This window comes from Natrix helvetica, assembly GCF_964273705.1.
Source record: "Natrix helvetica genome assembly, chromosome: Z".
Classification (NCBI taxonomy): Eukaryota; Metazoa; Chordata; class Lepidosauria; order Squamata; family Natricidae; genus Natrix; species Natrix helvetica.
In genome coordinates, this window is record NC_138554.1 from 104457016 (window position 1) to 104479452 (window position 22437).

The following is a 22437-nucleotide window of genomic DNA, read 5'->3' on the forward strand; positions in this document are numbered from 1 at the left end:
AAGAATTATTTGAAGGAAAATATCCAATTTTTGTAACCTTCAGCTTTGAAATCTAAAGACATGAAGGAGGAATAGAGGATCTGCAGTGGATTTGCAGTTGTAAAGTTTAAAGTATCAAACTACTCAAAAAGCAGACAGTAACAAACTCATATAATTGAGACTGAAAGTTCAGACTACCTCACTGGGAAGTTTAGAACACAATATCTCTCCGGAGAACTAACCTAAATGAATAATTTGTCTGCTTGTTGTTTTAACAGACGTTATCACAGGTAACTCTTCTCTTGAGGGTTGGCTACATTGTTCTGACATTGACCTCCATTGGTTTCCTTATGGACCAAAGGTAGGCAATTGAGCCTTTATTTCTATATCCGTTCGTTAGACAGTAAAAGCATTTTGTCTGCCAAAATAGTTTCTTCTGGTGCTAAAATCACACAGAGGACAAATGTCAAAGTGATATTTTGTGATTTAAAAAAGAGAAACATTTTATATATATCTTCTGAATAATAGTGAAAGTGAAAATAATGCATCCTTAAAATGCTGATATTTTTTTTTTTGTCTAGGTGTCAATAGAGGAGAGAAACAATGGAGGATTTTTTTCATATAATAGCAAAGCAAATGTCTTAGTGCTGAGTGCTTAGTGATGCCTGTTGCCACTAGGAAATTTTAATTAAAAAGTTAAATGCAAACTGTCTAGCTTCTGGCTTCTCTGTTTTCTTGAAGAATCTAGGTCCTTGAGACAATGAGTCTAGGACTATGAGACAATGCAGTACTACAGATGGGGTTTTTCCATTTTTATCTGGGGAACCCTGGGACGCCACAAGAATTTGAAGAGGGTCAGCAAGAAGTTAAGCTTAAAAACAAAGTTCACTTGACCCCAGAAAATGTTATATTATTAAAGCTTAATCACAGTTCCAGGATTTTTTATTTTATTTTTTTAACAGGTTTCTCCAAGTTGAATGTTTTTTCTTAAAAAAACAAACTTTTGATATAGAATAGGCAACAAACTGCCCACGGGATATTTTGGTTGATAGCTCATCTGAATGATCAAGCATGATCAATAATCAGAAGCTGAGATGATTTTCACCCTCGATTGACAGAAGGATTCAAAAGTTTCAGGATTAATTTAAAGAAGTCTGATACTTTAAACCCATATGTACACATCATCTTGGTATTTCTTTGGCTTGGTTTCATGATCCACTAATTCTGTAGTGTGCTTGCTGAAGTTCTTATTGCATGATGTGAGAAAGAGTTTATTGTTTCAGCCAGCTTATTTATAGCAAAGCCTGATAGTGATTCAGGACTGAAAGAAGTCACTTGCTCAAGGTCACCCAGGTGGCTTTCCTACCCAAGAGAGATTTGAAACCTGGCTTCTCTCTCATAGTCCAACACCTTAATTACTTCACCATATAGGTTCTCTATATGCACATGTTTAAGAAATAATGACATTTTCAGAAGAAAATCATATTGAAGCATAAAATTGAATATCATTACTGAATGTATCACTCATTGGTATATGGATCAAAGCAAAAATTCAAAAATCCACATAAATGTTGGGAGCCTGTTAAAATAATGTTGGGAGCCTTAAAAATGATTAAAAATCATAATATAGGAGCCCAAAACCTCTGCAAAATGAGGGCTAATGGAGACTATCAAGCAAACACTAATTTCATCTGAAATTCCATAATTCATAAAATTATTTGCAGATATACTTTGAATGCTTGGTAGAATATCTTAAGTACAAATAACATAATTCTGTCAATTTCCCAAAATAATATTACCATACATTTTGTATTCTTAAGATTTTTTTATTTTATACAGTAGTATACGATGCATATATTTCTTTTTGCAGTATTAAATTAATTTCTTTCACTTTTTAACATTTCAATATCATCTACACATTCATAAATACTATTTAAAGATTGTTGCTGTATCGTACCAGCTGAACAAGTCAAAAAAATTACATTTAACAACTTGTCCCATCTTACAAACATTTTTGCCATAGTTATTAAGTGAATCATGTGGTTGTTAAGTGAATCTGGCTGCTACCATTGACTTTGCTTTTTAAAAGCTGGCTAGGAAATTTTGAAATGCTGATCACATGATCCCAGGACAATGCAACTATTATAAATACACACCAGTGGCCAAGTACCCAAATTTTGATCACATGACCATGGGGTTGCTGCAATTATCGTAAGTGTAAAAACTGGTCACAAGTCACTTTTTTCAGTGCTGTTGTAATTTCAAACAGTCATTGAAAGAATGGTTGTAAGTTGATGACTACCTGTGATGACACTGCGCAGAATCATTGAGGAATTTACGGAACAGTTTATACAAGTTCTTGCACCAATTAAAAAAAATAGATCTTATTCTTTTGTTAGAATGAAAGTATCTATCAACGCATACAGTATAGACTTTATTGTCATTGTACATCATATATACCAGTGGTGGGTTGCCAATTTTTTTACATTTGGGTGCGCTCACTTGCTCATCACCACTACTACCAGTTCGCCAGATTCAGGCTGAACTGGGAGCAACCAATTCTAATGTATACAATGAAATTGGTTAAATTTCATGGTGCTTTATGCTACCAGAATGATACTGCTAAGTACTGTCCATAGTTTCTGAGAATCACAGTTTTTCATTCTGTTTTTTGTTACCTAATGCAGTGGTTCCTAACCTTCTTGGCTCTGTGGTCTGGCAGCGGCAGCAGTGGGAGGGGAAGGGGGTGGTTTCATGTATGCAACCTAATCTCACATATATGCAAATAGAGCTTTGTACACTGGCCTGCCACTTGTGCATCCTGATTCCCAATGGACCACAGACCGGGGCATGGGGACCCCTGACCTAAAAGGCAGAAATGTATAGATATTGGTTTTTGAATAATATGCTAGGAGCTTCTCTAAAATTCTTAAAAAGGATCTAATTTAGTTTAATATGGTGTGAATTCTCCCTGTACAATTAAAATGTTTGAAGGTCTGTCTTTCCAACTTTTAGAAAGATTGAATAGGGTAACATATGTCTTTGTTCATCTCTGTTATTTATGTTTATAAAATAAACCATGTAACCAATTAAAGAGTCAATTAATTTTGGTCATTTTAAAATTGCAATTTTAGACCTGAAATGACTTTCATGGAATCTGCACGTTGCTGTGCATTTCTTGCTCTGCAGAAGTTTGGATATTTGGAAGTACATTCTGCGCTTTTATCAACTACTTATGAGGTAAGGAAAGTTGTTTTATTATAGAATTGCCCATATTGATTTCCATACAGCACATTTATTTCATAAAAGTGGCAATACTCTATAATATTTTACAAGCTTTTAAAAGAATAGTTATTCTGAAACAGACATTGTAATTTAAGTAGAAAATGCATAAATATAATTTATGTCGACCAAATTACTCTGTTTGTAAAAAGAATTATTTAAAATATCATCTATATAATTTGTTTATTCATACTTACAACATTTGTAAATATGTTCACACATTTTAAATTAGCACAATTGTTGATATAGATATTAAATATTTCAGCTAATCAGTACATAAAATTGTTGGTTTCATATGCAGTGTTTAGGTATTTATGCATACACATGTGCATTTGCTTCTATAAAAGCTTCTACATTGTATTTATTTACTCTTTCCATTTTGCTTTCTTTCCAAAGAACTCAAAATATGTTGACAATGTGAAAAGATAGTACTGTTTGTAAGACACTGCTTAAAATACTGTATATCAGACATAAAAAACATAGAAAAGTATGGTTGGAGGCATCAGGTAACTTGAGAGAATGTAATATAATTTTATGCCCCCTTTCTCTATATCTGTCTTAGGAGTAGGTTCTGGCTTCTGTTACTGTTAGTTCATTCAGGGACATGCTTCATGTGCTCATGCGTTTGATGCGTGTGCTGTGCACATGCGTTTGATGCGTGTGCTGCACGCATGCGCTTGATGCTTGTGCTGCACACGTGCACAGTAGTGAAAAATTTGCTTCTATGCATGCAGAAGATAGAACCTGTTCAGGGGGGTGTCCGGCCGAATTACTACCTATCTCGGCCGAATCGGTAGGAACCCATCTCTGATCTGTCTCCTAAGTTACTTTCTGACAATACAGGTAGTCCTTGACTTATGATATGGTTTCTCAGCAACCATTTAAAATTCTGATGGACCCCAAAAAAGATATATATCTCAGATTCTAAATTCAAATGATCAACCCTCCACAGTTCGTCTTGCACATGACTACATTTAGGATGCTCAGCAACCAACTCATTTTACATCCATTTGCAGTGCTTTGTGGAGAGATATTGTAATTACATGTATGATGTTTATGGTAACTACTGCTTACTTCATTTTCTGGCAACTCCCTTCCCATAGCAAACAATGGGTTTGCTTAATGATTGTTACATCTGTTTCACGACTGCTGCATTCACTTAACAACTGCAACAAAAACTGTAAAAAAAAATCAGATAGTCGTGTGGCAACTCATTTTACAACTCTATGATGTTTGACCAAAACTGTACCTTAATGACAGTTGTATGTCAAGGAGTCCCTCCAGGCACTTTACCTATTAAATACTCCCATAGCTATCCTTGTTTCTGTTGCTTTTTATCTTCACCAGTCCTTTTTGTCTGCTTTCATTAGCAGACAAAAAGTTAGCTTAGCCATTTACTCCTCTGAATCCTCACTTTTTTGCCCTTTTCTCCTTCTCCACAAGTTATCTACCCCTGTGGATAATTCCTGGCTATTGTTCTCTTCTTGCTCATAAAATTTTAAGCTGAGCCAATTATTCCATCAATAATAAAAATAGTTTCATCAAGTTTTGGAGTGCAATCCTTGATGCATTGCAAAAACCCAGTGCAACCTTCAAACTTGATATTTCTGAATTTAGAAAAAGAAGTTACTTACCCATTGTTCATATCCTTGAGATATCTGTGGAGGAATTATATCTGCTGAAGACAATTATAGATAGCTAAAGAGAGAAAGTGATAGGGGAAAATGAGAGCTTAAAGGTTAAATGCCTGTGGAGTCCTCAATCATCCAGCTCATTATTCCAAAGATGCTTTTCAAAAGTTCAGATCCGAAGAAGCTTCTTCGATGAGAAGGGAAACATTTTCAAAGACAAAACAAAAAAATTCAGTTGCCTTTTGGGGCCTTAAAGGTTGGTATCATATATTGATGGAAACCAAAGATGGACATCTTGCAACAGTTCCTTCTTATGACTTCCAGATCCCCTCTCCCAAAATACTGATTTACACAAATTGTTTTGGGTTATTTGGAGAACTCCCCTGACCCCCAGTGTTCAAAACTTTTGAAAATCTTCTCTCTGATGAATTCTTTAAGTGAACATGAGATGCCTCAGTTGCCCTTTCTCACAACATAGTAAGTGCTATTCTGACCACCACAATTGTTTAAATAAACAGAAGCCATACTGTTGATACCATACCCACTAACAAATAAATCTGGACTCGTCAGGTCGTATGATATATCTTTTCAATAAGATGATGGCACAAGTGGTAAAGATGTCCTTTGGAAATATTACTTTCCACCTCATTGTGACAGAGTCATTACCAATGCTATTTGTAGTTATGTTAGTTTCATTACCATCCACTAGAGATTATGATGTATAGTTTCAAATTTTATGGCCAATTGACCGTAAAATTGTTCTGCTGTTCTGGTGGGGCAGCCAAGTTAGAGTTTTTAAAATCTCCATGCTGAAGCTCAACACCCACTGTTTGGAAGCTGATTATTATTTTTCATTTGTCTCCTGAACCGAACAAAAGAAAGACTTCTGGAATTAATTAGAAATGTCTACTCTTGATGAGATTTGCACGTGAGTTTGCAATTGTGAAGCTTTGATAATGTCAGCCAACAGCTGCAGCTTCAGGCGGTAAAATCAAGAGACAGATTTTCCTTGGGCTTAATTACAATCAGAAAGTATTTATTTGAGGGAGACTGAAACAAGTCAGATTGGAAACTGTCAAGTATTATCATTGAAGATGAGACTAAACATCTGTTTCTTCATAGAAAAGTAAACAAAACATTTATTGTTAGGACCTCTTGGTTGTGAGACTCTATCTAGCAGTTGTATATAACTGGAAATTATGAAATTTTCTGTATACTTGCTATAAAGGAAACATCTGGCACTATTTATGTCATTCGTATTTGGCAACTCAAGGCAATAATTTGTGTAGAATGTGGGATGCAATTTTTCCTAAGTAGTGTTAACAATATGATACTAACCCTTTTCCTTGTTCAAGAATGAGCATTTAAAAGTATTTCAGCTGTTTTATTTAAATAACTAAAACTTCATAGAAACCACTTTAATTACAAATTGTCATCTAGAGGATTTACATCCTATTCTTTTACAATTGTCTTGAAAAAAATATTTATATATTTAATCGAAAAAGAATATTTTACCAATAAATATCACCTTAACTATATCCTAAAACCAGGATCCACTGCTTATCAAGATATTGTTAATAGAAAGTTAAAAAAATATGCAAAGAGAATCAGATTTCACAGCCATATCTCTATAAGTGATGTTTTGTTTTAATAGCTTCAGAAAGAGATTAAACTTTCTTGTGTGTGTGTGTGTGTGTGTGTGTATGTATATATATATGTATATATGCATGTAAAACAACAGAGTAACAGAGTTGGAAGGGATCTTGGAGGTCTTCTAGTCCATCCCCCTGCAAGAGCAGGAGACCCTACACTATTCGGGACAAATGGCTGTCCAATGTCTTCTTAAAAACCTCCAGTGATGGAACACATACAACTTCTAAAAGCAACCTGTCCCACTAGTTACCATATTTTTCAGAGTATAACACGCACCAAGGTTCTGAAGAGGCAATTTAAAAAAAAAAGGTTTTGCACTCTGCAGACTCCCCAAAATGGGCCATTTTTTGTGAAAACGGGCCCGTTTTTTTGTCAAAAAAGCTCATGATCAGCCTTTAGGAGGCTTGTAGAGTGCTCCTGCCCCCCCCCCAAAAATGAGCCAAAAATGACCTGTTTTTTTTGCAAAAACGGGCCCACTTTTATCAAAAAAGGGGCATGCATAGTCTTTAGGAGGCTTACAGAGTGCTCCTGGAGGCTGGGGGGGGGGGGAATGAGCAAAAAGCAACCCATTTTTGCCCTCCCCAGCTCCCTGTGTGTGTGTGTGTGTAATTTGTATCCTGATTTTATAATTTTTACAAATAACTCAAGGCAACATATCCTCCCCCTGTTTTTTCTACATCAATAACAACCTCTGGAGGTTGATTGGGGGAAAGAGAGAGAGAGAGACAGAGACAGAGGGAGAGAGAGAGAGAGAATGAGAATGAACTCACCAGTGACGTGCAGTCAGGTGAGGCAAGTGAGGCACAGCCTCACCACTCTCATCATGAAAAAAAAAAGTAAAAGGAAAAAGCTGAGCTAGTTGCTGCCTCACCGTGGATGACTCTGCTTAACCTCACTGGTGCTCTCCCTCCCCAAGTGTAGTGACTTCCTCCCCAGGCCCCCATTCATTTCTCTCTCTCATACACATAGCTGGATAAAACTATATTAAAATCTAGCCCAGCTTCACTGATTACAAGTTTGAAAAGGCAACGTGGCTCCACCTGCAATCAAACTACACTTGGGGAGGCAAGCGATCACTGAGGAGACCACAGGAGGAGGCAGGAAGCCAGGCAAAGAGCCATGCTGTAGTACACACACTTCTCCCCAGCCTCTTTCTTTTGGAAGGCTCAGATCGGCTCCCCTCCGGCTTCTCTGCCTCTCCTCTCACCCCAGTCTGCCAGCAGGAGGTGGTGGGTGGGCTTTATTGTGTTCCAGGCATTTCCCACCCAGACAGCAGGCTGCATTTGCAATGGTGGAGGTGTTTGGGAAAGGCAGCAGGGGAATGGGGGGGGGGATGGCAGAGGAGCTGCTTTCAAGCCACTGGAAAAGATATCCAATCCAACTTTTGTGGGGGGGGGGGTTGTTTGAGAGTGAGTGAGAGAGGGAAGGGGTAGGAGAGATAGTCCAATCCAACTTGTGTGTGTGTGTGTGTGTGTGTGTGTGTGTTTGAGAGAGGGGGAGGAAGGGAGAGAGGGAGGAAGGAGGGGAAGGAGAAGAAAAAGAAAAAGAAAGAAGGAGCAAAGGAGAAAAACAAATGCTGTCGCTTTAAATTGGAACTGAGCATGCCTGGCTGTGGAATTCTGGGAGTTGAAGTCCACAAGTCTAAAAATATTTGAAACCCAGCACTGTGTCAGTGCCTCACCAGTCATAAACCTCACCGCACGTCACTGGAACTCATAGATTAGAGTGGAACTTGAATTCATTGTCTGGGGCTTGCTGCACTGTTGCCTTAACTATTAGACAAAACTGGATCTCTCTATATTAGTATTATTATTACTATTTGTACTCAATAATTATTCCAAAATAGATTTTTTAAAAATATATAGCAAATAATTGTAATTTAAACCTTTAAATCAAACAGTAGCATTAAAGAAGTAATATGATCTCTGAAGGATTGAAATGTGGGTTAATTAAGTGGAATTCTGAATCACCTTACTTCTGACGTGAAAATGAGAGGGGGAAAATAACTATGGGTATTCCAACAATGTGATTGTGAAAGTTTTCAGCCTAAGTAAAGTAATTAAGTGGAATTCTGAATCACCTTACTTCTGATGTGAAAATGAGAGGGGGAAAATAACTATGGGTATTCCAACAATGTGATTGTGAAAGTTTTCAGCCTAAGTAAAGTAGTTTAAGAAATGTTGCAATAATTAGTGTACTGTCATGACAACAGTATAATAGAAGTCTGCCCTTGGGTTGTGCAAATCATTTCAACAAGCAGAGTGCTCCACTGGATTCACTTCTCAAATCCTCAGATATTTGCTTTGGTGTCTATTGCAATTGGAATGTCTTCTGTGAATATAGAGGCACCAAGGAAATCTTGAGCAGGCTCTGAAGCAATAGCACAAATCCTTTGAACTGCTTTAACTAATTTGCAGCTTTGAGGAATAGATGCACAAGGCTAAACAAAGCATTTCATTGTATGGCTTGCATAGGTCTAGTAATTTAACCCAATTCAATAATCCAAGAAAATAAAAATTACAGTCTGCTCAATTTTAGCAGATGTATTTGAAAATTCAAGTTCTCATTGAAAATCGTAAGAAATCTATTGATCATTTTAAAAAATTCAGTAGAATTGAAAATAGAATGAGAATTTACAGTGGTTGCATTCTATATACCAGGGGTGTCAAATTCATGTCATCATGTCATCATCACATGATGTATCATGACTTTCCCCCCTTTTGCTGGGGGTGGTGGTGGCCAGCACGTGACGCATCCAGCCCATGGCTCACGAGTTTACATCCCTGCTGTTTAAAGATAATGTGTAATTTAGTTCAGACAACACAAGACAGATATTCAGTACTGACTATTCCATGATGTAATATGTATGTCACAGTATAATCATTATTGTAAAGAATTACAGCAATCCATTTCTAACATTTTGTAGAAAGGTTTAATCGTTTTGTACATCACAAATAGCATTGTATAGCATAAAGCAGCTGGCTTGATTAATTGCATCAAGTCTATATCAAAGTGTTTTCAGATTTCAATCTGCCACAAGACACTTATTTGCAGACAAACCATTAGGCAGAATGCTGTCTCAGATAGCAGTTGAGAGTTAGGTAAACATCATTTAAGAAAAGGGAATTCTGTGCTTATGAGTCCTATATTTTCTAACCTGGCCTATTGACTCCATTGTAGAATTCTGCTGCAGTGGCAATGTTAAATAAACTGCTAATCTAATCAGGTTTTGGATATGGAAATAAAGAGGAATCGTTTGCTGAATGCAGCAAAATATATTACATTTCTTGGATAATTCCATTATCTTCCTGATTTATATGTATTTACCATAAGTTATGTGTATCAGAGAAGTCGGGTAGAAAGTTTGCCAAATATTTCTACAAGAGCTCGCCTCATAGCATTCCATCATTTTGACTTGCACTCATAGAAAAGATGGAATGTAGGACCATTTCCCATGTTTGCTTTTGATGTGGCAAGCTTTAAAGCAATTATATAATCATAGTAACTATTATACTGGGTTACCTAAGGGTCCATCTTTTTCCAAGAGCTCTACTCGTCCAATTCAATTTGGTAAACTGTGCATGCTGCAGATCCTGCCAGACAATTACTTTCAACTGGTAGGGACTAGAAGATGGGTTTTGTGTGCCGTAGCCCCTGCTTTGTGAAATATTCTTTTTTTGTTTTACATTAGAATGGCACCTACTGTATGTTCTAATGGCTTTAAAAACTTTCCTCTGTCTCTGGCTGTGAATGTGATGAGGGCCGTATTTCTTGGCCATACTATTACTTTATTAACTCGCTTGGCTGCTTATTTATTTATGTAAACATATAAATATGTCTATTTAAGTTTTAATTATTTTTAATTGTCTTAACTTTAATTTTTATAGTTTTAGAATTGTAAGCTGCCCAGAGTCGCTTGACTGAGATGGAGGCTATATAAATTGAATTAATTAATTAGTTAATTATGGGTATTTCTCCAAAGATGGAGCATGCAATGTCATTTATCTTGTTGCTTGTCAAATTGTATACAGTACAATCTAAAACAACATAAGGTTGCTTGCAAATTAATTTTTACAACTGAAAAATTAATGATGAAAAATCCTGTAATTACTATGTCATATCAGATGAGAACTGATTTGGAGGGAGCGAATCTTAATTGGACCTTATTAAGTCTTTAAGATGCAATATTTTTAGTTCTGAATTATAAATGTTTTTAGAATTAAAGTAGTGTTTTAAGCTTAAGAGTATACAGATGAATTATTCATAACATTTTTCCTGTGATAAAATCGAGTGTTATTAGAGGATTCAAATCCTGTTAGGTGAGGTATAAAACCAAACACAATAGAATAGCACTCAACTATGAAGAGATTGTTTCTAATTTTAGTTCTAATTAGTTCTATTTAAATATAAATATTTTATTTTATCTTGCATTTTATTATTTATTTTATTTTGCAATTGTTTTGTTTTTATTTATTTCATTGTACACTATTTTTATGATATGATTTTAAATAATTTCAAATTTTTGCTGCATGTTGGAACAATTGAGAAGCATGTTAAACAAAAAAAACCATGAAATACTAACAAAAACAGAAATGTAACAGGTTCTCTATCTTAAATGAATTACAGACTGCAAATTTATTTCTTGTATTTGAACTTTCCATCCATGTTTCTGCAAAACAAACCCTGAAATAGATAAATAACGCCTGTTATTCCTCATGTTATTTCTCCACATGGGAGATTCATCATTTGTGAAGTTTGTGAGTGTTTTATATACTATTAATAACTTCCATCATGTGCTATTACTGCCATCAAGTGTAATTATATCATTATGGACGTGTAACTGTTCACATGCTGTAATTGTCCAGGTATGACTGCTCTCTTATGATTTAATTTTTGGTAAGGTATTTTTGACACAGTGCTTCAAACACAAATTGTTACACAAACCAGACCATTAGTTAGTTGGAATATATATGACTGAAGTAGTAGAGGAGAAATAGAAATTAGCAGTAAGAATAAGAAAATGTGCTTATATTTTAATGCTGTTTTTATATACTACCAAAATTATATACTCTGGCTAATTAAAATAATCCACTGGAAAAATAATAAGCAATAAGCAATAATATTTGTAATAATTTTAATTCATTGTATATAATGAAGAATACACCTCTGTTGTTTGGTATTTAATGGTTCTAAAATTACATTAGAATTCAATTAGCTAGAATCTGAAAAATGCACATTGCTTATTAAATTAAAAGATAAAATATAAGTAAAAAATTAAGTGTTGATCTCTATCTTTTGTGGATATACATTGACATTGTTTCATATGAAAACAAGGACTATAATTTGTCCTATGATATTGCAAATACATTTCATTTTATTTAAATGACTTTAATATTACTGTATTTGTGTGCTGTTCACTCCCACGGCTAACAATCAGAAACACAATAAAAAAGACTAACAAATATAAAACATGAAAAAAATAATCTCAACACCATGATAAAAAACGTAAAAAGCTTACAAGATCATGTGACTAACTATGCATCCAACATACAAAGATGCCTTTCTCCTGGACTAGGTGGAAAAGCCCAGTCTTACCTATTTTCTTCAAATGAAGGAAAGAACATCATATCTACAGAGGATTAACATTAAAAAATGTTTTCTAGGTCCTCCCAGATATCATTCCCCTATAAACAGGAACTGAAGGGAGTTGACTGTATTTAATCTGATCAGACTAACTTGCAGGTGAACATGGAAGTTGATTTCAAAGATGAACAGGTAGGCCATGTAGGTCTTTAGAACCGACAACCAGCTACTTGAATCATATCCAGAAGCCAAATGATAGCTTATGCAACCCTCAAAAATGTGGGCTGATCAAAGAATAATGTGAAACGCCTATCTTTGCATGGGCAGCTGCAATTTGCAACAGCTTTTAAATACTTTTCAAGGGCAGCCCCATTTGTACTACTTTGTAGTAATCCAGATGGAATCTTGTATTACAGGAAGATAATTAGGGTGTGAGCAAGATTTTGCAATATAGGAATGGCTGCAACTATGTAGATTTCTGAATACAGGAGGACCCCCATAATTTCAAATCACTGTCTTGACGTATGGTGGTAGTGGTGGTGGTGGCGGCTTTAGGCTTACTGATTCTGTGTTGATGATTTTAAGCAAAGTATCAGAGAAGAACCTGTGACCTCCACAATGTGAAATCAAGACATGTGCATTGCTTCTGGAGTTGAAGATAGCCCCTTTAAGCACAAAATGCTTCTTTACATGGTAAAAGAGAATATCTGTGGCTTAGGGTTGAAATGAAAGGTCCTTGGTGCTCTTTGATCTTGGTTACTTTCTTGCAAATGTTTCATTACCAAACCAGGTAACATCATCAGAAAATCTTTGTTAGCACTGATGATGTTATCTAGTTTGGGCAATGAAACATCTGTAAGAAAACCAAGCTCAGAGCATACTAAGGACCCCTCATTCTTCACACATTTTTTTTTTAAAAAAGTTAATGAAGACTTTTTGGTTTATGTATATAAACTAGGCCATAATATGCAATTTAACCTAATTAGATTTTAAAATTTAAAGCTTAATCCTACATGTTATCTCAGTCCCATATTTTATAAACTTCGTAACATGAAACTGACTTCAATAGTTTTAGTTAATTTCCATCCTAAAGAAGTAGAAAGACATTGTAGGTTTCTTGGCTTGAACATTAGAAAAAATAAAGCATTCACGCTAGTTGAAGAGTGTCACTAGAAACCCACACCAAATAGACTGGTCACAAATGGCATTTTTGCAGTTTTATTAGGAAGAAAAGACTTTTTGGCTATCTGTTCTCAGAACTGTATTAATAGATAAATGGGGCCACTGATCTATTTCAGCAAAACTGTTTTTGCCATTATGAAAGATATGCCTTTTAACAAATGGAAGGATTGAAGTTATTCATAACTTGCTAGCAATTATTTCCAGATTATTTTCAATCAACATTTATTTACAAAATTAAACTGTTCACAGTTTTATATAGCAAAAAATTGGAAAACACCAGTGCAAAAGCAGAATAAGAGCTACTTTTATGAAGCAGAACTTGCAATATGACCAAAAATGCAATGAACATTAAGGTCAAAATACTCTATCAGAACATTTTTGAATTAAGGTTTATTATAAAGTGGTAGACTTATCTAAACTCTTTCCTTGGCTATTCTGGCAGGAGGGTCTAACTTCAGGAACCAGGAATGACTAAATCTTAGAAAGTTTAGCTTTATGCCTGATCTAAATTCCTGTATTACTGTTCCTGTACCAAGTCATAATCTAAAAGGGAACTACCACTATTTCTAAAATGCTAGATGTTTTATGATTATGTTTTACGAGTCCCTTTCGGGAGAGGGGGCGGTATATAAACGCTAATAATAAATAAAATAAAATAGATTAAGATTCTAATTAGCCATAGTTACACTTGTTAGAGAATGCTATGCTATATGAATAGAGATATTCACCTGTAACTTAAAATTTAGAGTCTTCAGTAATTCTCTCATAAAGTTTTATGAAGTTTGGGCCACTACCCTATTAATTACTTGCTCATTAGCAGATTTTTTTAAAAAAAAGTTTCTCATAGATAAATGAACCATTTGAAGGCATGTTTTTTAAAGTGAAAAATCCTTAGTAAGCTAAAGTATTCCCTAAACTTGATAGACCCACTTTGACAGCTTCCCCAAGTCTCTTCAATACAAATAATAGGCTGGAATTTAACTTTTGAAAGGCCCTGAATGTTGATGAAGAAACTCAGTCATCCAGGTAGAGTTGTCCAGAAGTTGAGTCATGCCATTGAACTTATTTTTCTTGTTTTTTGCTTCTCAGCCAAGTACCTTTTTTTTTAGTCTGAGTAAGTTGATTATGGGGACCCCATCTATGTCCCCCAGGATTTTTTTGTGTGTGTATTATAAGCAAATATATGAAATCCAGTTTGGTTAGTGGTCAAAACTCCAGGATAGAAACTAGGAGACTGAGTTGTAATTCTACCCTGAGCTTGAAGTCAGCTGTGTGACTTTGGCCCAGTCAGCCTGAGAAAGCAGGCAATGCAAACTACTTCTAAAATCTTGCCAAGGAGATTCCATCTATGTTAAATAAAATATTGTTAAGCTGTCAATCAGAAGTGTGATTATTGTGACTGTGTCCAAACCTGTAGAATGCAGAACACCAATTATTTGATACGGATAAAGCTTCAAACTGCAGTTGTGAAAAGTAAAATAATATCCGTAATTTCTGGTATAATGAATTCTTACCTGGCAACTGGCAGTCAAAGTCCATTTAAAAGGTACTATTGGCCCAAGATTAAAATGATTTGGCAGAAATTTGACCTATTATATATTGTCAGAGCCAATCTGAGCAAGGATGCTGGCAGTTTTAACATGATTTCTATTCCAGGAGACAACTTTCTGTCCAAGGTAGCATATGAGTGACTAAATATTTTCCAATGGAATTTGAGCACTGTAAAAATTTCCGGAACTAAGCTGAAAGATTGCGGAGCTTGCTAAATGTTTTCCCCTGTTTGCATACCAATGTGATGGTGAAATATTTCCAGCTGCAGGACAGTGAAAGGCAGTAAATTGAAATAAATCATTTTTCATTGAACTATTTTAGTGGTAATTTAAATTGCAGCAGTGTATTATTGTAAATCAACGATACCTTTCCCCTCTTCTAATTACAATATACTAACAAGATGATTAAATACTTCTACTTTTCAATTATCTTTTAAAGAAAATAAATAGCAGCAAAGGAAGTGTAATGACATCAGATCTGTTTCCATCAATCCAACAAGCCTCATACCAAACCATTTGGAAACGGGAACAACTTGTTACAAAATCTGTTAAAGACTTTTTTTTTTTGTACTTGCTTATCTTCCCATCAGGCATTTTCAGAATTGTTTTACAAAGGTTCGTATGACTAGGTGTTTTAAATATAGACCAGGCAACCTATTTTCAGAATTGTTTTACAAAAGTTCTTATGACTAGGTGTTTTAAGTATAGATCAGGCAACCCATTTGCACTATCAATGAAAACTAAACAAACATTTTATTATGATGCATATCTTCTGGGCTAAGCAAGAACCAACAGTTAGTGTCAGCTTGCTCTCATACTTTATTTACAGTTGGGATTCTGTAAACTATATACTTTTTTTTAACCATAATTTGATTTAGCACACTTGGAAAAGATACTGTAGCAGTATTATGATTTAGAATAAATGATGCAATTCTCAGTTCCAGTTACTTATATAAGTTTCTTGCTTCAGACGTTGCTTGTTCTATGACAGTGCCTATCAATATATCCACAAATGATTTTTTCTGAATGGGGAAAGGCAATAAAACTGCTCATGCTTTGAATGGAAAATGAGCTTTAATGTTTTTTGCCTTAAAGTGGAATGAAAAGGATGTTAATTTAATGAATGAATAGATACATGGGCACCATGATTTTTAGATCATATGAACTAAAATATACTGAATTAAAAAAATTAGAAGACCATATGCTGAATTGAATACATTAATATTTTATTGACCAGATTTACATATTATAATGTGGTTAGCTGGCTTCGTCTTATTGAGTTTGTATGAACCAGATATTGCATTTTGGAAATGGATTTCAGATTTAATGTTATTTGTGATCCAAGACATTTTGGAAGGTTAACCTATATATACCTTCATAATTTAGCATTTTAAAAATAGCTTGGGCACTAATACCCATAAACCCTTTCTAGCTATGATTCCATATGTAATGTGTGAGAAAGATAAATATATATGAGCTTCCTCTTAAATTAAAAAAATAAAATAAAATCACCATGTACATTTTACACTATTGATGTATAAAATTACATTTATTGCATATGTTGCTTTTAATGCAGTAATTAATAATAACTTAAAATTGTAGCCTGAACCAGTATTTATCTTGATTGATATTTTGCTTTATGCATTTTGTCAGATAATTGATTTTTTTAAAAAAAATATTAAAAGAATCCTGATTTATTTACTGATTCTAATATGTCCTGGTCATCACATTACCTTACATTGCTGATGCTTACTATATATTCTCTCCATCCCTCCCCCTCTTTCCCTCTCTCTCTCCCTCTCCCCTCTCTCTTTATATATTTTTATCATGTCTTTGTTATTATACATTCACATTTTTACTTGTTTTTATTTATTTCATAAATATAGTCTGCATGTGTATGTGTGTGTGTGTATACAAACATACATACCTGCATACACATATACATACAGTTAACCCTTGACCTATAACAGTTCATTTAATGATCATTTGAAGTTTCATAAGCCCTGAAAAACATGACTGTTTTTCATACTATTGCAGGATTCCCATGACCAGGTGATCAAAATTGGACGCTTGGCAACCAGCCCATATTTATGATAGTTGAAATGTTCCTGGGTCATGTGATGACCTTATGCAAACATCTGACAAGCAAAGTCAGTGTGGAGCCCAGATAAACTTTAAAACCGTGTTATTAACTTAACAACTGCCATGATTCACTTAACTAAGCGAAGAAAGAATGTAAAGGGGCAAAATTCAATTAACCACTGTCTCGCTTAGAAATTGAAGTTTTGAGTTCGATTGTGGTCATAAGTCTCGTGTCTGTGTGTGTGTGTGTGTGTGTGTGTGTGTGTGTAATTGAGATAATTAGTATTCAGTACAAATGAAGGAAAATATATGTGTCTCAGAATAATGTTGCAAGATTGAATCTGGTCGGTCAGCAGGACTAGATCTCTGGTCCTGGTGACCAATTCAGATTCGATCTTGCAGTATCCAATACATTTATTTCGATAGCATGTTTTATGCTTTATGAGATGCAACAATGTTAACATAGTGCTGGCAAGCTGAGATTTTCGCTTATTATTGATTTTGATTCACATCATCTTCCGTGGCAAACGGTTTCTGAAATTCAGTGATATACATATATACATACATACATACATACATACATACATACATACATACATAGCTGTATTTTATTTGTGCTTGTTCTTAAACATCCAGTGTTTATCCAACTTAAAGGCTGTACTTAAGTAACAGAATAACATAGTTGGAAGGGATCTTGGAAATTTTCTCGTCCAATCCCCTGCTCAAGCAGGAAACCATATACTATTTTAGACCAACAGTTGTCCAGTATTTTCTTAAAAGCTTCCAGCTGGAGCACCCAAAACCTTTGAAACAAGCTGCTCCACTGATTAATTGTACTGTTAGATCGGGTAATGTAAAGGCACACACAGGTTAACGGTAACAACAGCTCTTTATTAACTCAGTAGCAACTATGTACAATCCAGCGAAGGTTGAGTCTGACAGCAGCCCTTTTATAGGGAGCTGTCAGACTCTTCGACCAATGAGATTAAACCTTTGTTCCCGTTGGAACAGAGGACCTTGTTGGAAACCATTATAGCTGAAGCTATAACACCCCTCCCCTCTTAGATGGAGTAATCCAACTGGTTACGTAGTCACGCAGGTAGGCAGGCGTTTTGGTAGCTCTGCCTGACCTGCGCAGTTCAGTTGGAGGATGGACCTGTTTGCTCCGCAGCTCCACTTGGTAGAAGCTCCTGGAACCTATCACAGGCTGCGGCTGGAGCTTCTAGAGTGGTTCACTTGGAGCTCGCTACGGGCCTGCAACACAACCAGATAAGTTCCCCGGTACCCTCGGGCTTGAGCTGCCTGTGGATGGAGTGAGTTCTTGCTCCATTTGGGTAGGTATTTTGCTAACTCGTGCAGGAGTTACCTCTGGTTGCCTAAGAGTGGAGTTGGAGAGGCGGCCACGGAGCTGGTCAACATGCCATCTCCAATTCCAACCATCCTCTAGCTCTACAAGATAAGAGCGAGGCCCGGTGATGCCTATCACTATGGCAGGAATCCACAGAGTTTCCCCGGCGTAGTTGTGGGCATAAACTGAATCCCCTATGCTAAAGTTCTGAATTTTGCTTGTGGAGTCAGGGGGCGATGCGGCAGAATAGTTTGGGTGTAGCCGGTCTATGTGGGTCCTTACCCGGCAACCCATGAGAAGCTCGGAGGGGCTTGTCCCTGTAGTGGCACTGAGTGTGATGTGCTGAATTAACAGATAGTGGTCAACCCAGGTTTGCCAATCTCCAGGGCCCATCCTAGAGAGGGCCTCTTTTGCAGATCTCACCATTCTCTCCACCTGACCATTAGCGGCTGGATAGAATGGCGCAACCAGGACATGTCTGATTCCCTGAGCTGCTAAGAAGGTCTATAATTGAATGACCGTGAATTGGGGCCCTTTTGTCAGAGACCAAGACGTCGGGCAGGCTGTGTGTGGAGAAAAGTGTGCATAGTTCCTTGATGATCGCTTCTACCATAGTGGAGGTCATCAGGACTACCTCTAGCCATTTCGAGTAGGCATCCACAACTATGAGGGAAGTCTGGCCATGAACTGGGCCAGCAAAATCAATGTGCACCCTAGACCACGGTGCTTGAGGTTGCCCCCACTCCTTAGCGGGTGCCTCTCGGGGAGTTGGTCTGGACTCCTGGCATGGTGTGCAGGTAGCCACCCATTCTTCGATCTGCCTGTCCATGTTAGGCCACCACACATAACTCCTGGACAAATACTTCATCCTGACAATTCCAGGATGCTCTACATGTAAAGCCTCTAATACTACAATGCACAGTTTGGGTGGAACAATGACCCGGTCCCCTCACAGTAAACAGCAGTTTAGAACAGATAACTCATCACGCTTGTAAAAGTACATTTTTAAATCAGTCCCAACAGGCCCCTTCACCCCCCTCCACATCCAGTTCAAAATTTGTTTGATGGTGGAGTCCTTTGCAGAGTGGCGGGCAACCTCACTGGATGAGACAGGACCAGTCTCAAGGCAGTCAATGAGGAGGACTGGCATCTCGGGGGTAGGGTCAGCAAGAAGTTCTGGTAGCGGCAGTGGCTCAAGGCGTCGGCATGCCCCAAAGTGGCACCTGGTCGGTGGACAAGGAGGTAGGAGTAGGCAGCTAAGAAAATGGTCCATCTGGTCATCCGTGGTGATAATGACATAGGAGTAGGTCTGTCCCCAGTCAGCAAGCCCAGCAGCAGTTTATGATCCGTAATTAGTTCGAAATCACAGCCGTATAGTTACTCATGGAATCTCTTTACACCAGCCACTGCAGTTCAAGCCTTATGGTCCAGCTGGCTGTAGTTCCGCTCAGCAGCGGACAAGGTCCTTGAGTAAAAGGCTAAGGGAGCCTCGGTTCCATTGGGCATGCGGTGGCTGAGGACGGCTCCGATGAAGTGTCACAGGTCAGCACTAGTGGCAGGATCTGGCTGTACTGCACCAGGAACGTGTCTGCTGAGAGAAGTCTTTTACCACGGCAAATGCGGCAGCCTCGGCTCTGCCCCAGGACCACTTTGTGTTCTTTGCGAGGAGACAATGTAAGAGCTCAGCAATGGTGGCTTTCTTTTTAAGAAAAACGCTGCAGAAATTAAGAAGCCAGAGGAATTCCTGTAGCTCGGTTTGATTGGGGGCATCCTGAATTGCTTTAATTTTTTTCATAGTTGGGTGAATCCCAGAGCGGTCGATTAGGTGCCCTAAGAATTCAACCCTTGGCACGTTAATTTGGCATTTTTATTTTTTGAGATGGAGGCCCTTGTCTCTAATTCTAGCCAAAACAGTTCATAAACATTTGAAAAGTTGTGCCTCATTTGCAGCTGATACCAAGATGTCATCGAAATAGGGGACAACTCCTGGAATCCCCTGAAAAAGCCGTTTCATGACGCTTTGGAACAGTCCAGCGGCTATAGTAACTCCAAGTTGCAGGTGGAGACATTTGAATGCACCCCTGTGCGTCACAATGGTTTGGGCCTCCATTGTAGCACCATCTATAGGGAATTGTTGGTACGCCTGCGCCATGTCCAATTTAGCGAATACTTTGCCGGAGCCTAGAGAATGTAGTAGGTGCTGTACAATGGGTACAGGGTAAGTGCTTTGTTGTAGCGCTTTATTGATTGTGCATTTGTAGTTCGTGCAGATGCGGACAGACCCATCAGATTTGACAGGTGTCACTATAGGGGTCTCCCAGCGTGTGTGATCAACCGACTCTAGGATTCCCTGGCCTACGAGCTTGTCAATTTCCAGATCAATTTTTGGGTGCAGAGCAAAAGGTACTGAGTTTTAGCCTTATTGGGGCTATGTTGGGGTCCAAATTAAAAGAGATTGGAGAATGGAGTCCCCATATACTTACCCAGACCGGTGCTGAAGACGTCCTCAAACTCCTTAAAAATCACTTCAGCGCCTTTGTCTTTCAAGGCATTGATACCGGTCACTTCTAGGCCCAGGGCTTCGAACCAGTCAAGTCCCAGGAGGCTCTGCAGGTCACCACTGACCACCGTCACTGGGAGCTGGCTGCTGTACTTCTTGAATTGCACCTGGAAGGTGCCTTGGTCCATGATGGGGACTCGGTTCCCCTGGTAATCGCGAAGGTGGATGTCAGGGGTGTGTAGATGCTGCTTATTCAGGCTAGGGATAGCCCGCTTGAGTGTAGGGCACGGCATGATGGTCAGTGATGACCCTGTGTCAATCTCTATCTCACATGGAGAGCCCTCGATGAGAATCGTGACGTTCAGGTTTTTTGGCCGCCTAGTGCAGACTTGGCCAATTGAGGTGTGGTAGATGATTCTGGTATTGCCCTCTGAGTGCCGTGGTGGCTTCTGCTATGACCCTTAGTTGGGCATTTGCTAGCGGTTGGATCAGCACAGGTTTTTCTTTCTTTCTTTCTTTGGTGAATTTATTAAACTTAACCTAGCCATTTTTCAGATTTTTTTTAAGCCAAATAGTTTTCCTGCTTTGTGCAGTTCTTATATGTGTCTTTGTAGCTCTTCTGATTCTTATGAGAAGAAAACAACAACATTTGCAATCTTAAGTGATTTAAATAAGCACCATTGATTTTAATTTCATTTTTCCCCAGTCCAGTTTGTGAAATACTTCTTCAAGGCAGGCTGAGAAAAGGATGACTGATATTGTAATGCCTTGTCATACACCTCATTTTATGTTGATTTTCACTTTAAGATAATTATGGCAAATTTTTGTTATTATTTTTATATTGATTTATTATTTCAGCCTAATAATTTTATATTTTTGCAACATTTTTTCCAGCATTTATTTATATACCATTCCCAGAGTAACAGTTCTCTCCTTACTTTGTAATATTCAAACTCTATATGGTATTAGGTCCAATTTTCTCTCTCTCTCTGAACTGGAATACTTTCCAGCTGTTCCTGTTTTAAAATATTTTTTATTCCAACTAAAGATCATTTGCATCCTTTCAAGCAAAAATAATTTTTCATCATTATATTTTCAGATTAGATAAAAATTAGAGTAAAAATTAGAATTGTTTATGGAAAGAATTCTTCTACATTAAACTATTGGATTTCTTTGAGAATAATGATGTACAGTGGATATATATCCCTGTTGAAATGCCAGGTTTTTGAGATGTAAAAAACATCAGAGCAAAATGAATCACTTCAGAATTCTTTTAAGCTGAAATACAACATATAAGTTGTACAATTCAATTGAAAAACAAATTGAAATATTTAATAAAAATGCATAGTAATGTGATGGTATAAGAGTTCTCCCCTTAAACTAATACTTTGTTGGAACACCTTGTCGTTTTATGATAGCATTTAGTTTTTTGGGTTATGAGCTGAATGGCACGGGTTGCTTTGAGAATCCTTGCCTATTCTTCCTTTCAAAAGCACTCCACGCATGTGTCATATTGCGAGAGGATGTACTGTACAAAGCCCTCTTCAGATCACCCTCTAGATTTCAATTGATTCATTTCCACGTTGTGGCTGGGCCATTCCAAAACTTTGAGTTTCTTCTGATGAAGCCATTATTTTGTTGATTTTG

At 37.1% G+C, this 22437-nt stretch overlaps 1 protein-coding gene across 2 annotated transcripts in view; it reads left to right on the plus strand.

The window, feature by feature from the left end:
• The window catches only part of AGMO (alkylglycerol monooxygenase), a 148853-nt gene that overhangs the window by 77618 nt on the left and 48798 nt on the right, over positions 1-22437 (plus strand). Inside the window, exons 11-12 of one of the 2 annotated variants that reach the window (XM_081932176.1) lie at positions 258-340; positions 3114-3219. In XM_081932176.1, coding sequence (XP_081788302.1) covers positions 258-340; positions 3114-3219 — 189 coding nt within the window. The remainder of the gene's footprint in view (positions 1-257; positions 341-3113; positions 3220-22437) is intronic. The other variant, XR_014173536.1, reaches the window with a different exon arrangement.